The following is an 18,705-nucleotide window of genomic DNA, read 5'->3' on the forward strand; positions in this document are numbered from 1 at the left end:
TGTCCTTATATCAGTCTTTTCAAAACCACTGGGGGTAATGGTTTTGCCTCGTAAAACCCTTTATTTGTCAGTTACACAAGCTGTACAAGTGCACATTTTCTCATTGAAATCTGGTAGGTTTAAGAGTACTTCTGGACTTCAGGAAAAGGCTGTATAGTGGCAGGAAAAAAAAAAAAAATGCAAAAATAGATCCCACTTGAGAAAGGTCTGCTTAAAACCTTGAGAAATGTCTTTAGCATATCTTTCTCAAGTGATAAAACAAGTACAAAAACAAAAATTAAGCTTTTCGGAGCCTCATATGATTATGCAGTCGTGTCTTTATGGATGTCCCTGAACTGGTCCTGTCTCACGTCAACACCTGTAGATTCAGATTCACTCCACCGCATCCTTTTTTGGATTTTGTAGTACGTAGTTTTCAGAATCGTACAGTGGGTGTAGCTCGACTGAGGTTTGATTTTTACACGGGATGTCGTGTGTGTTCATTAATTTTAGCAACAAACTGAATTTAACTCAATGAAATTACTGAGTTAAATCACCTTCGCACAAACGGCAGACTAAGGCATTCATGTTCAGGCGAGGAAGGACTGTTTTCCCTGATGAAGTGATGCTACAAAATAGCTCTGTTGGCTTAAAAGCCGACGACTCATTGTCATATTAAAAATAGATTACATACAGTATGAATCAGAATTATAGTTTCATAAAATTATCATGACAGCGCAGTAGATACAGTAGCACAGTATGTTAGGAACATCTGATGTTGAGCAGACACCACTACACTAGGCTTGTTCCCTATGCTGCTTCTTCTCTCCTCTTATCTCTCTGTGGTTCATTGTTTTGCTTCCACATCCCTCTTTCTGTGGCGTCTTTTGTCCTCTGCGAGCTTGGTATATACTTCTGATTTTGCATGCCCCTACCCACTTCCCAGCACTTCACAGTAAAAGCATGGCAAGTGTCAGTGTCAAAATAAGAGCACACCTCCTGTTTAGAAAGTGAGGACAACCTGCTGCTCGCTTTCATGTCAAATAAAAAAAAAAAACCTTTTGTACCATATACACAAAAACCCCACACCGTATGTACACACACGGCTTCCTCTAGATCACAGGTGTCAAACATGCGGCCCGGGGGCCAAATCCAGCCCGCCAAAGGGTTCAATCCGGCCCCTGGGATGAATTTGTGAAAAGCAAAAATGACACTGAAGATATTAACAATCATTTTAGGTCAATTCAATCTAAAGTGGATCAGACCAGTAAAAATCTATCATTATAACCTATAAATAATGAAAACTGTAAATTTTTCTCATTGTTTTAGTGTAAAAAAAAAAGTTAAATTACATAAAAATGTTTACATTTACAGACTAGCCTTTTATTAAAAAAATGTGAATAACCTGAAATCTTTTAAGATAAGTATGTGGAATTTTAATAATATTCTGCCTGTTATTTAATGTTTTGTGTATTTGTAGATCCACTGTGATCTCTAACTTGTGATTTACATGTATAAATCATAAACTAAGGCGTAATATTGTTAACATTGCACTTATTTTACTTACGAATTTTCAGGTTGTTTATATGTAAACATTTTTATTACGGAATTTTACTTTTTCACTCAAAAATTATTATCCTACTATTTATATTATTTTACTGGTCCAGCCCACTTTATATCATAATAGGTTGTATGTGGCACCTGAACTAAAATGAGTTTGACACCCCTGCTCTAGATGCAAAACAGTTTTCAGCTTAAAATAAACCAAAATACAAATAAAATAAAAAGGGACAAATGTTATTGCTCATTTGTTTTTGTCTTACTCTGTACATTAGAACGATTTAAGAGGCTTTAAAATAACTCTATAGAAGGCTGTGGTATTTTGTCAGTCATTTTTCTCTCTGTGAAATGTTTACCAAGGTAAGGAGGGAAGAAATAGAGTCATGTTCAATTACAAAGATTTGCCTGATTTTTGCGTTTTTGTCCCACGGGAAATCATGTGTAATGAGACACGCTTCATGAAAATACCACTCATGTCTTCAAGTGATGAGCAGTAACTTTGGAGCAGGGAAATAGACTAGAAATAGATGTAATTTCTTTGAGATAATGAACAGCACCATATCTACTGTAAAGGACAGAAAAAACAAGTTGATAAGTTGTCATTTATATATTATTTTATCAGAGTAGTTTTAGTTAGAAGAAACTACTCTGTTCTGTTCTGTTCTTAATTACTTGCCTATGTAAATAAAGGTTAAATAATATAAAGATAAAAATAAAAAAGAAATGCTCCAAGTAGAGAATCAGTGATAATAAGGTGGGTTTCAATCCAAATGTATCACAAATGTGTACAAATTTAAATTTGGCAAAGGTACATCCAAATGTATACATGTTTCCGTCCGCATGGAACAACCAAATGTTATGCAGATATTAAGAGCTGGTTGTTTAATATCATCATTGTCATCTTTTACCTCTTAAAAGCAGAAATTTATACATTTAACATCATACCTGAGCCACTGACTGAGAAATTGATAGATGCAAGATCAGTGTACTTTCAGTCAGTTGACAAATGATTAGGGATGGGAATCGTTAAGAGTTTAACAATTCCGATTCCATTATCGATTTTGCTTATCGATCTGATTCCTTATTGATTCTCATTGGGTGAGGGAATAAAAGAGTACAAACGGGTGCGTTTGCATTAACTGTCTTCTATATTTCCATCTCTGCACAGAAAATATAACATATACAGTATGTATAAATAATAAGAATAGATGACGCCGGGCCCGGTTTGGGGTGGGGGGTTGGGGGTGCAGTGAAAGTGAAACTAAAGACGCTTTACTGATTCCTCTATTGCCAATTGTCCACTACGTCGAACCAGTTCGACTTGGCTTGGCCCGTCTCCCGTTATTGTGCACCTCATTTCCTTTCCCCTACCTTCAGAAACTTGTATTTGGGTACGACATTTGTTGTCCACACTGGAACCAGGATTGGGCCCAGCGTTCACTCTGCCGCTACCTTCACAAGCGTCACTAAGCAGAGTATCAAATATGTGACATTCCTGTAAATGAATCAGATGCTGTGGACAAATGTTTAACATATTGGAGGGATTCCACCCTTTTGAAGACATGGAAGCTTTGACAGTGTTCCAGTGGACCTGGTGTCGTCTTTTGGACCATTTCAGCCTCAATGCCATGTTGGCTACGTTCTGACCAAAACAATGCAGCGTGCGCGTGACGTCATCGCACATGCGGAACAAAGGCGGAATCGATAAGCAGAATCGTTAAGCAGGCAGGCAAACGATTCCAAGGAATCGAGCTACTAGGATCCGGTTCTGAAAAAGAACCGGTTCTCGATTCCTATCCCTACAAATGATGCTCCCAAACCAAACCAAAGTGAAGCGATATGCCGATCTGCATCATATGATGTTGTTTTTCAAATTCTTTCTCAGTTTGTCAAAACCTTTGTCTAACATTTCTTTCTGTAGCTCTCCAGAGATGGTAGCGTTCAATCCTGTTTTCCAACAAATATGGTATTTCTGTTTCATGTATTAGATCAAGCAAGTGTTATACTTTCCTTAATGTTCCACACATATACACACAAATGTAATTGTTCTCTCCATCTGATTCCATTGTAATCATTTTGGTTTATCTTCTGTGGATACGCTGAGTTTTCCACCTTTATGCAATGTAAAAACGTTTTGCTATATATTGAAGTTTTTCAGATTTCTATTCATATCCACTGAGGTTTTTAATCTGTGAAAAATGCAGCTTGATGAAAATGCATGTATTGTAATAATGACAAATGCCTTTTTTTATTGCTGTAAATGCTATCTGATGCCAGACTTGTATTTTTGTTGTTTCCTTGCAGCTGGCGATTACCATAAGGAAGCAAACATTTGATTGAAAGATATTTGTGTCGTAGTGTGAATATGACACTGAGTGTTAAATATAGATTTACAAACAGTGACAATGAAATGAAACCAAACTGTGTGACATGTCAAAACTACAATAACAAACCTGAACTGTCATCTTGTATGAAAAAATAGTGACTTTTCTTGATGATGTGAGTTAAAAACAGCCAATTTTATATGTCAAAAGCCCTATTTGGACAGGATTAGTTTTACATAGGTACATAGGGTAAAGAGATCTTAGTCCAATTCGAATGTGCTATGTCAGTAATCATTACCGCACAATGTCAGTTAAGATTACTGCGACTTTTATCTTCTGTAAAAATGACCCTAGGTAATACTAATCCTGTGTGAATAGACCAGAAGTTAATATCTGTGTAGATATTGTTAATTTTTTGTCCATCCATGACGCAGTAGTTTTTGATATTTTTCATTTCAAAATATTTGAAACTAAATTTTGCCCTTGGAGTATATTTAAGATGGCATTTAGACCTTTGCAATTATGTGTAATATCTGTTTTAAACTGGTCTGGTTCAAAAGTTATGAATCAAAAAGTAGTGGGCTGTCCATGTGTAACGCCTTTGACCTCACCCTATTGTTATCCCCTCTTTCTTCTCTTCTCTTCTACATTTTTCTCCTCATCATCCTTCATCATCTCTACATCACTTTATGTCTCACTTAATTATCTGTTTATCTGTCCCTTGCTCATTCCAGTGTCTGTATGTCCACTAGAATTGATCCTGTTTTATCACTTCTGTATCAGTAGTATGTTTGTGTGCTTTTAACCCTTAGGGGCCCACGATCACAGCCCATGAGACTCAATCACCTGACATTTTCAACACGTCGTAGTGTCGGATGTCGGTCACATAGACCTCTGGGGAAAATTGCATTCGAAAGTGTGGACTTGAAACACTCTCACACTTCTTATTTGATGTTGGTAGAGGAATGACAACCGGAGATATGATGTTTTGAAAATGGAGGAAAGGAATGTGAGTAAAAGTATGAAAATGAGGTGGGGGGGTGTTATATTCTGACCATATCGTCGTCATTATTTGTCATTTTTCAAAACAGAAAAAAAAAAAAAACTGGCCAAATCTGCGGATTCTAATCCACAGACTGCATTAGCATTACAGGTAAGGGTGAGAATAACCCCCACTTGAACCAGATGCGGAAACTGGGAGGACTGGGGGATGGGGGGAGAAAATGCCTATGCAAAAATATGCTTTATGTCACATATTTGAGTATAGATTTAATTAATTACAATTTAGATTTTATATACCTAATATTTGGAACCAATATTCACTTTTAAAGTCTTTGAAAAGGTTCGTTAAGCATCTTTGTGTTATTTATGCAATCAATTATATACATTTTTCAAATCGGATTTTATATTTTTTGTGTGTTTTTTTGGCCTTTTGTGTTGATATAGTAGGTTAAAGTGAAAAAATAATAGACAGATGACATGGATGAAGTTGTACTGAAAAAAAACAAAAACATACCAAACATGGGTATAATAAACATTTCTTTATATAGTATATAAAGGCAAAACCAAAAGTACTCAAAATGGGCAAAACAGGCTCAGACACCTAAGGGTTAATAAATAAATCCATTTCTTAGCTATATGTGAGCTTCTGAATTAACATAACAGCGGCATTGTCTATTAATATACATTACATTTCCTATCAATTACCCTGTATTTTTCTCTCCTCAATCATTTCCCTTATGATGTGTTGTGTGACTGTAGTCATATACTGCTGCACACACACACACACACACACACACACACACACACACACACACAGTGTGTTTATGTCAGCATGACAATATTAAAATCAATGCCCTCCTCTTTAGTATTCATACATATGAACAGTGTGTCACATACACATGCATGTGCACATACACATACTGTCACAAGGATTGTCCTATATAGAGTGACATAGTGTTCATGTCGCCTGGGCTGATGGGATCAATACTGATTCTGTGGGTGATAAATGGAGATATGGATGAGTGTTAGGTCGTATGTATTGCTATAAAGTGTCGCATGGATGATAGATAGCTTCTGAGTGCAGGAAGCAACATGTGATTCCTGCTTATTATAGGGTAGAAAACACAAATAAATACAAGTATCACATTCTGTTCAACACACGGTAAGACACTAAATAATGAAACATGAAGTGCAGTTACAGTAATAAACACACACACAGGCCCAATTATGTACTCTTACCCTGCGAGACTGGATCTCTTTGACATATAAAGGTAATAGAAATTCAGAGACTCCCTCCAGTCTTACTCCTTCCTTGGTCACCCGCAGGTTTCCCATACCATCCTGAAAAGACAGAAAGAAACAGAAAAAGAAATAAATACATTTACAGTGTATTAGTGCAGATCTACTTTTCCACTTCCACAACCAGGAGGAATCATTGATTTATTATATTTTCCCCCCAAGTTTTTTCAGAACTTTTTGACATTTAGCAAGTCTCAGTATCCATTTCCTTTAACTTAAAAATGCACCCATGCACTTGAGAAGCTGACTTATGATGTTAATCACAAATGGAAGACATTTTGGAGGCTGTCCCTGGACGATGTTGGCTGATTGTCTTTATATATATTTCACATGTGCTACTTTACCTGTCTGCTGTCAAATTATTGTTTATTTATGTATGTATGTATGTATGTATGTATGTATGTATGTGTTTGTTTATTTATTTATTTATTTATTTATCCCCCCCTTTTATTTTTATTATTATTTATTTACTCTGTTTTACATTTTTATTTATTTGTTTATTTATGTATTTATTTTTCTCTCTTTTATCTAACTTTTTGAATTTATGGCAGAGCTGGTTGTTTGTTTGAGGTGGGATTTTCTTTTTCTTTTTGTATGTTTTGTCATTTGTTGTTCTGTCTATTGTTCATCCTCATAAAATCTGAAAAAACAATAAAAAGATTATTATTATGATTTTTTTTAAAGCATGCATGCTAGTGTCACTTCCGTACCCTGGGTGACAGAGCTTTTGCCACCCCCAACCCTCTGGAACTCCCTACCCCTTCACATCCAGAACTCTGACACACTCACTTCATTCAAAAACCATCTCAGATCTCACCTCTTCAGATCATCATATGAAAACTGACTGCCTGTTCCACCTCATCCAACCTCATCTACCTTCTCTCATGTGTTCTCTTTTCCATATCTGTCTCTACCTCTTTGCTTGAGTATTTGTTCTTTGTTTGCCCTTTTGTATTAACTCTTTATCTGTTTTTACCCTGTTTGTTGTGTGTTCGTCCCTTGGCTGCTTATTGTAAAGCATCTTTGAGTATTTCAAAAAGCGCTATATAAAACTCATGTATTATTATTACTTTTATCTTCACAATCTCCACCCTGTTTATTGGTGGGGATTGTGTGGAGAGGGTCTCCAATTTCCGGTTCCTGGACGTGCATATTGAGGATGACCTGACCTGGAGCGCCAACACCAGAACCATCATTAAAAAGGCATAGCAGAGACTTTATTTTCTGAGGACTCTCAGGAGTAACCATCTTGAAATGTGGTTCAACAAAACTCATAATAAACACAGTAGAGAATATCAAGGGGAGCTTCATATACTTTATGAAGCTACCCTTAGCAAAGCAAATTTGTTCAGCACCAAAAGGCAGCCAGACTACCATTCTGCTGTTTAATTACTGGACAAGACAAGTTAAAAAAAAAAAAAAGGAGTAACCATCTCTCCCAGAAACTGCTTGTGTCTTTTTACCTATATCGCATCTGCGTGTAGTATTGGAGCTGTACGGCAGCGAACAGGAAGGCGCTCCAAAGGGTCATCACCATGGCCCAGAAAACCACCGGCTGCCCCCTTCCTTCCCAGGAGGAACTCTACAGTTTCCACTCTCAGGAGGACACGGTATATCATCAGGGATGCAACCCACCCTGGTTTTCTACTTTTTGAACTTGTACCCTCTGGCAGACATTTCCGGACACCCAGGGCCATAATTGCACTGAATACTGCTGGACATGAATTAATTGTTTAGAATGCTGAATGTTGTCCAGAGTATAGGATGATGTTTTATGTGTTTTTTATACTTCTACTAACACTTTTTTAGCTGCTTTTTTTGTTTTAGATATTTATGCCATCAGGGTTTTTCTTTTATATTTTAGTTTTGATACTCTTTTATATACAGGGTGGGGAAGTAAAATTTACAATATTTTGAGGCAGGGATTGAAAGACAGTGTATGACCAATTAGTTTATTGAAAGTCATGAGAATTTATTTGCCACAAGAAAACTGACATCATAGAAAATGTTTTTATTCTATGTGTCCTCCTTCTTTCTCAATAACTGCCTTCACACGCTTCCTGAAACTTGCGCAAGTGTTCCTCAAATATTCGGGTGACAACTTCTCCCATTCTTCTTTAATAGTATCTTCCAGACTTTCTCGTAATAGTTTTGCTCATAGTCATTCTCTTCTTTACATTATAAACAGTCTTTATAGACACTCCAACTATTTTTGAAATCTCCTTTGGTGTGACGAGTGCATTCAGCAAATCACACACTCTTTGACGTTTGCTTTCCTGATTACTCATATGGGCAAAAGTTTCTGAAAAGGTATGGATAATAGTGTTAGGTATGATTATGACATCAATATATGTTTGGTTTCAAAACAATTGACATAGTGCCTGCTGAGAAAAAAACAACTAAATGTTCATTGTAAATTTTGCTTCCCCACCCTGTACATTATGTATACTTTTTTTAATGGCACCTAAGACAATTGCACTTTTTTAATTTTGTTGTATCTGTACAATGACAATAATGACAATCTATTCTATTCTATTCTATTCTATTCTATTCTAATTACTGATCATAAGTTACACAGACCTTAGACAAGTAAAATATCATTAATGATCATTATACATATGTTTATGCCCTTATTTAAGATTCTGCAATTGCCTGTTGTAATGATCGCCTCTCTGTGCACTGTTTCTTTGAATGCTTTGGTTACTATGGTGACGCACACCAACGTGAGGACATAACCTGTACACCTCGAGGTCAGACAGGTGTTGCTCTCTGTACCGATACGCTGCTTTTGTTTATAGGTTGGGACTCTCAAATTATTTATTTGCTTTTTCCTCAACAAAAAGTGTGCAACAAAAAAGTGTGCTTACATGACCTGTGAAGAATGTCTGAGCTTCCCTGCAAACAGTAAATGTGCAGCGTGATGGTAAAAAGCTGTTTCGAGTTATGTTTTCAACCTGGAGGCCTCCCTGACCACTACACTGTCTTACTGTGAAGCCCATCCTAATAAGAAAACACAGAGATGGGAGTAAGTCTCACATGTACAAGCAACAAATAAGTGTCATGTCTGAACCCTCAAGTCTCAAGCAAGTTCAAATTTTCTGTGAAGAAAATCAAACAAGTCGAGTTCCTGCTGAAAGTCAAGAGACAAGTCAAGTCATCATATAAACTTCTGATCCTGCTAATTCTGATTCTGTACATGAAAAGTGAAGCCGTCAATTCAAAGCCCACATGAACAACAACAGTGAGTGGAACTGAGATTAAAATATATCCTTATGGGTCTAAACAGCTCCAAAGCAAAAACAGAAATCATTGTTTTCGAGTATTTATTCACACAAATAATATATTTTTTTTAATCTATCTATCTATCTATCTATCTATCTATCTATCTATCTATCTATCTATCTATCTATCTATCTATCTATCTATCTATCTATCTATCTATCTATCTATCTATCTATCTATCTATCTATCTATCTATTCATTAGGGACAGTGCATATTAATGAACATTACAACAATTGCAGCTGTAAATATGCCAGATTGTAGCAGCAGTGCTAATTTCCATCTGTAGTCCATAGGCAGGTGACAGGAAAGACAGTTGACAAAAGGGGAAAACGTCATAAAAACACACAGAACAACACAGTGAGGACAATCTACTGATGGTCACAGGCTTGGTTTTCCTTCATCCAATGTTTAAGTTGTGATTTGAAGGAGGCATATGACTGCGAGTCTCTTATGTTGAGCAGTAAACTGTTTCAATATTCAGTTTCAGTGACTGAAGGTGTAGTTTGACCAATTGTAGTGCATCTGCGTGGCACCTCACAGTCTCCTGGAGCTGTGGCCCTGGTGGCCCCGCCCACTGACAGACCAGGATGTGATCAAATCTGTCAAGGGAGGAGGGGCAAGTCCATGCAAGACTTTAAATATCAGGCAAGCATTTTTAAAATTCACAAAATTATTAAAATTAAGAAATTTATATTTATCTAAAACAATGCAGTGGTGGAAATTAAATGGGTTTTTTTGTCAAATATTTTTTATGGCTTTTTAAAAAAATGATTCTGTGGGTTTGAGTGTTGTGCCAGCAGCAAGTGACCAGGAAGTTATACAGTATTCAATGGGAGAGAAAAAAAAAAAGTATTATTAATTATGGATTAGATTTATATAGCGCTTTTCTATGAACGCATACTCAAAGCACGTACAGTGGATCCATTATTCATTCACTCACACATTTACACTCTGGTGGTGGTAAACTACATATGTAGCCACAGCTGCCCTGGGGCAGACTGACTGAAGCATGGCTACCCCCAGAGGTGGGTAGAGTAGCCAAAAATTAGACTCAAGTAAAAGTACTGTTACTTTAGAAACATATTACTCAAGTACAAGTAAAAAGTAGTCATCCAAATAATTACTAAAGTAAAAGTAAAAAAGTACTTAACCCTTTCATGCACGAATTATGAGAACCTTAATCAAAATTTTTTCCTGAGTGTTTTTATTCCTCTTTAGGCATTAAAAAAACAATGCGATTGAAAATTATCTTCTGAAAAATAAATTTTAAAAAAATAAATAAATAAAAATTATTTCAAAAATTAAAAAAAAAATACATACAAAAAATAATCATGAAAAAAAAAAATTCTTATGAACCTATTTTTCATGAAGTTGCAAACAAGTCCACTCAGCTGGACACCACACGTTTAACTTTTGACGCACAAAAACATGTATTCACTTATAAATTGTGTGAAAACTAGAGGGCTTGTGATTCTGCGGGTTTATGCTCAGGAGAGATCTACATAATGTTACCAGTTCATGTCAGAAAAGATATGTAATGTCTTAAAACTTTAATAAAGATATGTGTTAAAAAAAATAATAATAATAATAATGAAAAGAACAACAAAAGCCATGAATATACAAGAGAACAGCTGTAGAAGAGCTGTCCACTGGAGTGACCACTGTGCATGAAAGGGTTAATATATAAATTACTCAAGTACTAAGTACTTCCTGAGTAACATCATATTTATTGTTCTTTAAAATTCAACGATTAATAAATGAAATGTTAAAATAAAATATAGAAAATAGATGTGGGAACATTACAGCTAGTTACAAATATACCTCGCAATAATCATTGTTGTTTCCATCACTTTAATATTTCTAGTCTGTTCTTATGGAGGCAGATACTGTGCATGGTTTTCTATTTACTTTTACAAGTTAGCCTAGATATCTTTAAACATATCTTCCCCTTCTGTCGAATTTCTTTAACTCACGTGAATCATGTGAGTTTTTGGCAGAAATCTTTCTAACAAAACAAAACAAATGGTTCGTGCATTAACAAGTGACCAAAAATAAAAGTAACAAGTAGAATGTGCACTATTGTAACGGAGTAGAAGTAGCGTTTCTTCTGCATAAATATACTCGAGTAAAAGTAAAAAGTATGTCATATTAAAAGTACAATTTATGCAAAAAGTTACTTAAGTAAATGTAATGGAGTAAATGTAATGCATTACTACCCACCTCTGGCTACGTCCTTCGACCACCACCGCACATTCATATGCAGCACTGGAGGCTTGCCTAAGACACAACAGCACATGACTAGGACAGAGCGGGATTCGAACCGCCAGCCCTTCAGTTATTGGACGACCCACTCTACCATCTGCCACCCACTATATAAATTATATAAATAAACATTACCTCAAAGTTAAAATAAACTGAATACAAGTCTAACACATTCACTGACGGTGGTAGAATGTGATGAACTGTTACACACTATGAAGACTGATTTTTGATACTTAAGCCATTTTTGCCTGATTATAATTAGTATATAGCCTGCTATTAATTACATAAGCTTTGGAATAGAGTACTTTCACCTGTGGGGGTGTATTAGTACTTTAACTGTTGTTAATTGATCTAATATTTTTTCTCATTTTTTTTTTTTTTTTAGTTTAGTTTATTTTGAATATGCAACAAGGCAAAGTAGTCCTCCTTAGTCCTTAGAAATAAAACAGGTAGTAAGAAATCATGGAACAAAAAAGCTAAAACAAAACTTATACATATACATGACAAACAACACTGTAAGCCCGGAATTTGTATTTACTAAAATGCTTTAATTACAATGCACTTAAATGATTTAAGTTTTATGATGTTACTATAAAATGTTCAGTATATTCTATTAATTTGTAGACACAGTTGAAAGTACGAAAAAGTTTAAGTTGAATGGAATTAAATCACTAAGTTTTAGTCATGACCACACCTTTATATCTTCGCATTGCATTGTGGGTATTGGGCATGTTGTTGAAAATGTGTTATTTTTATGTGCAGGGGTTCAGCGGGGTTGTGGTGTTAGTGTTAATTTGGATTTAATGTGTGTATGTCAGTGTTTATTGGCCTTTTTGTGTTTGTTTTTGTATTTTTGTACAGCTGCACCATGAGTCAGAGCCATAGGAAGAACAATGGCTTTCCTGTTCATCTAAAACTGTTATTGTACAATGGAAGTTTTAATGTTTTGTCAAAATAAAAGTACTTCCTGTACTGCAGATTATGTTGAGGTAATTTCCATTCACCCTATAATATATGACATTGCATAATTCCATAACTATTATGGTCAGGAATAGGATTTTGAGTTTGATTATCTTAAAAAAAGTTGCTTAATCAATGATAAATTAATCTGGCTGCAATTGAGAAAATTAGTCAGTGTAACCTAAAATGCTGAGTTGAATGGTTGGATAGTGGGGTTGATTTTACAACAGATTTGAAGTATAAATAACTTGTCGTTTAGTGTTTTCCACTTAATAGTTTAAGTTTAATACTTTTAGCATTAAAGTTGAACCTACTTAAACCAATTGATTAGTCGATCATTACTCAAATCATTTAAGTGCAATCACTTGCCTCAAATTTTTTGAGTAAACTCTACTTATCTGGGCTTACAGTGAAAAAGTTAAGGTTTTTTTTTTTTTTTTTTGTCATTTTTGCCATTTGTAAATAAAATATGTCTGGTCATTAAAAAAATGTGTTTAAATTCAATTCATATACAAAAAAGTAAAAAGCGCTATGCAAGAATCCCAACTGAAAAAAATGGCCCAAAAATTAAAAATATCCTTAACTTTTTGTCTGTAGTGTACATGACTTCATTTGCACATTCGAAAACAAGCGGGAGGAAGTATAACTCATTTAATCCCACCCCTTCTTCACACAACAGTCTATCCTTTAACTTCCTATCAGCAGAATATATGAAAAATCCCTCAGATCTTTTGTAAGTAATTAACCTCTATCTACTCATGTGACTCAAGTTCCCACTTCTTGTCTTCACTGCTGTCTTTACTATTATATCAAACCATAAAAAGTCTAATGTTTGAAAAATTGTGATTTAAGTCTGACTAAAGATTCAAAGTGTTTTACGATCATGTGTACAGTAAAGAATCAGGTTTCACTGTTGAATGAAAATCTTACTTTACCGTCTATACTGAATACCAAGAGAATTTAAGATGTATAAAGCTTTAAATAGAATAATTTAACAAGGAAATTAAAAACAAAAAAGCAAAGTGGAATTTTTAGAATGTCATGCAAAGAAAACGAGCATAAAAATATAAAAAAATATATATAAACTATTATTACTAAGAGAAAAATATGATTAATTGTACAAACCGTCAGGGGTAAATGGTATAAAGTCTACTCATGTGATTTAAATTCCCATTTCTAGATATAATAATAAGAGGGAAACATGGCTTAGGTTCTTGAAATACATTTAAGGAACAGTTTTAAGGCCGTTAGTTTCATTCACATTACATATTTATCAAAATCCTTCATATGTGGCGTCGCTCATGATTCATCCATAATAAAACCCATTTATGTCAGCATTAAAGACATTTGCAGTTTTAGAGCCTGTGTTTTAGACAATTAAAGACGTGTTTTATAGACACCCAACAGTGCTTATTAACATTAACATAGCAATTAATGTGCAATTTAATATTAATGAATGATGGGAATCTAAAGTATTCACACAGGTCTGTTTCATCCATAGCCAAATCCTGTTATATGGTGTTTTAAGAGTCTATACAACATATATTTTTACTATAAGCAATGGATTATTGAAACATGTATTAAACATCAAAGAGAATTGTACAATTACCATGACAGGTAGAACAAGAGGAGGGGAAATGATGGGTTACATTCATTGAACATGTTATGTTTTTGTTTTGTTTTTTTGCATTCAGCAATAGAATATCTCATGAGACTGATGTATTGTCAAACTACTGAAGGCTCATGGGAGCTGTAGGTTTAGAATGCTAAAAACAGTCAAACAAAATGGGTCGATTTTACCTCTCTACAGGGAGTCTCTTCAAACAAAGGTCAATGCATGAGAACCGTAGAATATCCTGCTTATGCTAAATAATGAAGAGCTTTGATCATTTTATAGCCATGTACATTAGCATGATTAGGCCTTGGCTTTCACATTCAGATTTAGAGACTATGATTTCAATTGAATACTGAGAATGAAACATGATTGTGATAATAAGGATGACATTATGTTTATTATTTATTTTTTTTTTATTCCTCGCCATTGTATCTTTTGAAGATGACAGAAGCTTCTATCACTGTAGAACTAGAGCTGCAAATGAGAGGTCCTTTCATTGTCAGTGAAATGTTTGGTCTATAAAATGTGCAGAACTTAGTTGTTCCTAAAGTATGAGATGATGTTCTCAAGTGCCTTGTTTGATTCACAGTCCAAAGATATTAAGATTACTGGCACAGAGGAGAAAAGGAACTAGCAATTATTCATAATTAAGAGACAGGAATTAGACGATTTTAAGTTTTTTCTCTTAAAAAAATACAAATTATATATATATATATATACTCAGTTCAATTATTGATTATCAAAAGAGTTGTCAATTAATTGATTATTCAGCAGCTAGTCAATGAATCGATTAGGTGTTGAACTTTGACTCCCCTTGTTCATTGGTATAATAAAGCTACATGTATACATTTGTGCTTTACTAGTCGCTTTTCTATTGACCCTCAAATTGCGCAAATGTAACTTGCGCATAAAAATTTACCTAATGGAAAAATGACAATTTCGCCATAAGTCTCATTTTTCAATTAAAAGTTTTCGCACTGGCAAGAGGTGGTTTTTCAGGCGTAGCGCAAATGGTATATCACGCAAAACTGTAATGGAAAGATCTTTTTTTGCAACTAGAGTTAGGTGAATTAAAAAAAAACAATGTTGACCAACGTTACAACAAGCGTAGAAGAAGAAGAAATATGTCGCGGTATGTGTGGACATACCAGGAAATCTGATCATTTTTTAATTTAGTACGAGATAGAGGGGTAATATATAATAATAATAATGAATATATCTGTAAATCAACACCATACTTATGTTTGTCGCCATGTTTATGGAATGACTTCTCGTGTCATCTAATCATTGCATTTGTGATTTTGTAAACACACAGCAAGCAGTAAATCTCAAAAACCACAATTAATTTTGGTTAATGAACTACTGCCCCTGTTTCGTTATCTTTAAACCACCTTGGTACTCCAAATCTCCGGTTATCTTGGACAAAAAGCTGTGTGTTCTGGAGATTTTTGGACCAACGGTGGCTCTGGACTACTCCATTTAGGCTGCTTACCAGATTGGGGTCATGTAATTTAAATTAACTCACCAGTTATGTTTCGGATGGAAGGACCAAACCAGGAGAAATGAAGAATTCACCAAAAAGAAGGGTTTGAGCTTTTAAAAAGTTAAAACAGAGCTTGATTTATTGCTTCAGGCAAAAATAGAAAAAGTTACAAAAAGACTTTTCATCTCAGAGAGAAAAAGAAAAAGACAAAAAAAAGAGTTTCCTTTATTACTTTTTATAGTCTTTAGTGACTTTGGAGACTCCCATTATTCAATGACATCATTCGTCGTACACGTATTATTGGTTAATGATAGTTACTGGGCAGAACATGTCAGTCACTCCATAAGCTAATTCTAAGAAAAGCACATGCTGAAAGTTCATTTGAGTTTAACAAGCGCCTTGGACACCTGTCAATCAAACCAACTGCATAGCTAAACCACAAAGAGTTTTCAAAAAGTACACTCGTGCTTAACACCTACACAATTAGGCTAGCATTTCTTGACCACAAAAAATCCCCAGGTTCAAAATCTGTTTTTTCTGCTTGACTCTCTTTACCACAATTACTTTCCAAAGATGTAAAATTAGATCTTTTATGTAGAGTGCCTTTTTCTCCAAGTTCAACACAGACAGGTGTGAGTTCATCAAAACCACACACACACACACACACACACACACACGAATCAAACCTGACTGTTCAGTTCCTCTGAAATAAAAATACAAGATACAGTTGGAAAATATAACTCAGAATATAAATTAGACTTGCAGAAATAAAAAAGACTCTTCAAGCAAAAACACCTTGTAATGTAAAGATTAAGCAAACAACTTATAACGTTACATTTCCTCTTCTTCTTTTCCATTTTGGTTCATGATGTATGATTTATGATGTTCATTCAACATTTTAGAGCTAGTCAAACTCACACATTCATCTTCCATTTAACGTAAAATACCTCTTATAATTTAATGGAAAAACCAACATTACACACTTAAAGTAAATATCGGTAAAGTTTTGCGCAGTTGTCCAATGGAAAAGCAACTACTGATAGCAGGAAACTCTGAATTGATAAAATCTATGCTTATTTGCTCAGAGGGACAATAAATATTGGGGGGTATGATGTAATAAACTAGAGATAGACTGATTATTGGCCATGATGATTACACATTTTTAAGCTTGTTCATTTTGGTTTATTATTTGTCTTGAACACTGTAATGTTCAGTTCAAGAGAATATATGAATTTTTGATGTGCCAAATGATTGTTTTTAAGGTTGGAAAAGCTCCAACTGCATTTTAATGTTTTTGCAAAGCGAAAAGTCCATGTAACTTGCATGACTCAAACCATAACTTCCCAAGTGGCAACCCTACAACTTATCCATGCAAACCACAAACCACCTCCTGCAAAGGGGGGCCTGGATTAACATTAATAACCATGAGATGTTCTGCTTCATAAAACTCCAGTTCCTGTACAGGGTGGGGAAGCAAAATTTACAATGAACATTTAGTTGTTTTTTCTCAGCAGGCACTACGTCAATTGTTTTGAAACCAAACATATATTGATGTCATAATCATACCTAACACTATTATCCATACCTTTTCAGAAACTTTTGCCCATATGAGTAATCAGGAAAGCAAACGTCGAAGAGTGTGTGATTTGCTGAATGCACTCGTCACACCAAAGGAGATTTCAAAAATAGTTGGAGTGTCCATAAAGACTGTTTATAATGGAAAGAAGAGAATGACTATGAGCAAAACAAGAAAGTCTGGAAGATACTATTAAAGAAGAATGGGAGAAGTTGTCACCCGAATATTTGAGGAACACTTGCGCAAGTTTCAGGAAGCGTGTGAAGGCAGTTATTGAGAAAGAAGGAGGACACATAGAATAAAAACATTTTCTATTATGTCAGTTTTCTTGTGGCAAATAAATTCTCATGACTTTCAATAAACTAATTGGTCATACACTGTCTTTCAATCCCTGCCTCAAAATATTGTAAATTTTGCTTCCCCACCCTGTATACACAGAGATGTAGTCAACAAAAAAGAGGTCTAAACAGGCTGAATAGGACCAACCTTTGACCCCTATAACATCTGGAGATGGTTCATCATCTGAAAGTGTCTTGGCAACCCAGTGAAAATCATCCACTCTCATACGGACAGGAGGATAAAAACAATTCTGATTGGCTACAGGGTGCAAATATCCCCTTGAGACCCAGCAATGCATTTTTGTCCTCTGTAGGGGACAAAAGTTTGACAGTTTTACTAAAAAAATGCTGTCCATTTCAAAGGACATTCCATTAAAAAGTAAAAAAATAATAATAAATGAAAAAAAAAAAAAAGAAATGGATATGAAACTGTTGCATTATGCAGTTTCCAATCAATACAATTGTTAAATGTAAAAAAAGCTAAAATTTTCACTTTCCTGGGTCTCAGGAGGATATGTGTACTCTGAGATGCTTCTCCAGTCCTCCAAATAGAGCATATCCTCATGTCACCTGTTCATCTAATGGTTTCAGAGCCACATACACACTTGTTCAGCCGACGCTCTACGGCCAGGAAGTGGACGTATATGTGCCCAGAGGTTAACTATAGTTAAAAATAACATCAATTAATATGGACATGATCTACATGGTGATCATGATGGTACAGGGTGGTATATTTCCTTTTTTTTTTTTTTTTTTTTTTTAAATATCAGAGACATTTTGCCATAATGAATATAATTCATATTATCTTCTTTTCCAAGTAAGTTCAAATGGGGCCCAATGTGTCCACCCCCCTTTGTTGATCTTGTTTATTATTAATAGTCAGTATCTGCCCTGAATAAAAGATCTGTCATGTATTCCTAAATGACAAGAAGCTTTAAATTGATTAGTCATGTGCTAATCCTGATGCAAACAAAGTTAAATGTTATGATATTTTAATTTCTCAAGCATAAGCTATACGTCACAG

The 18,705-nt window shown here is 34.9% G+C and overlaps 1 protein-coding gene across 1 annotated transcript in view; it reads right to left on the reverse strand.

Moving 5' to 3' along the window:
* Nucleotides 1–18,705, reverse strand: part of LOC115427402 (zeta-sarcoglycan) — a 737,662-nt gene that overhangs the window by 223,318 nt on the left and 495,639 nt on the right. The window contains exon 3 of the mRNA XM_030145943.1: nt 6,105–6,206. Coding sequence (XP_030001803.1) covers nt 6,105–6,206 — 102 coding nt within the window. The remainder of the gene's footprint in view (nt 1–6,104; nt 6,207–18,705) is intronic.

Source organism: Sphaeramia orbicularis, chromosome 1 (genome assembly GCF_902148855.1).
Source record: "Sphaeramia orbicularis chromosome 1, fSphaOr1.1, whole genome shotgun sequence".
NCBI lineage: Eukaryota > Metazoa > Chordata > Actinopteri > Kurtiformes > Apogonidae > Sphaeramia > Sphaeramia orbicularis.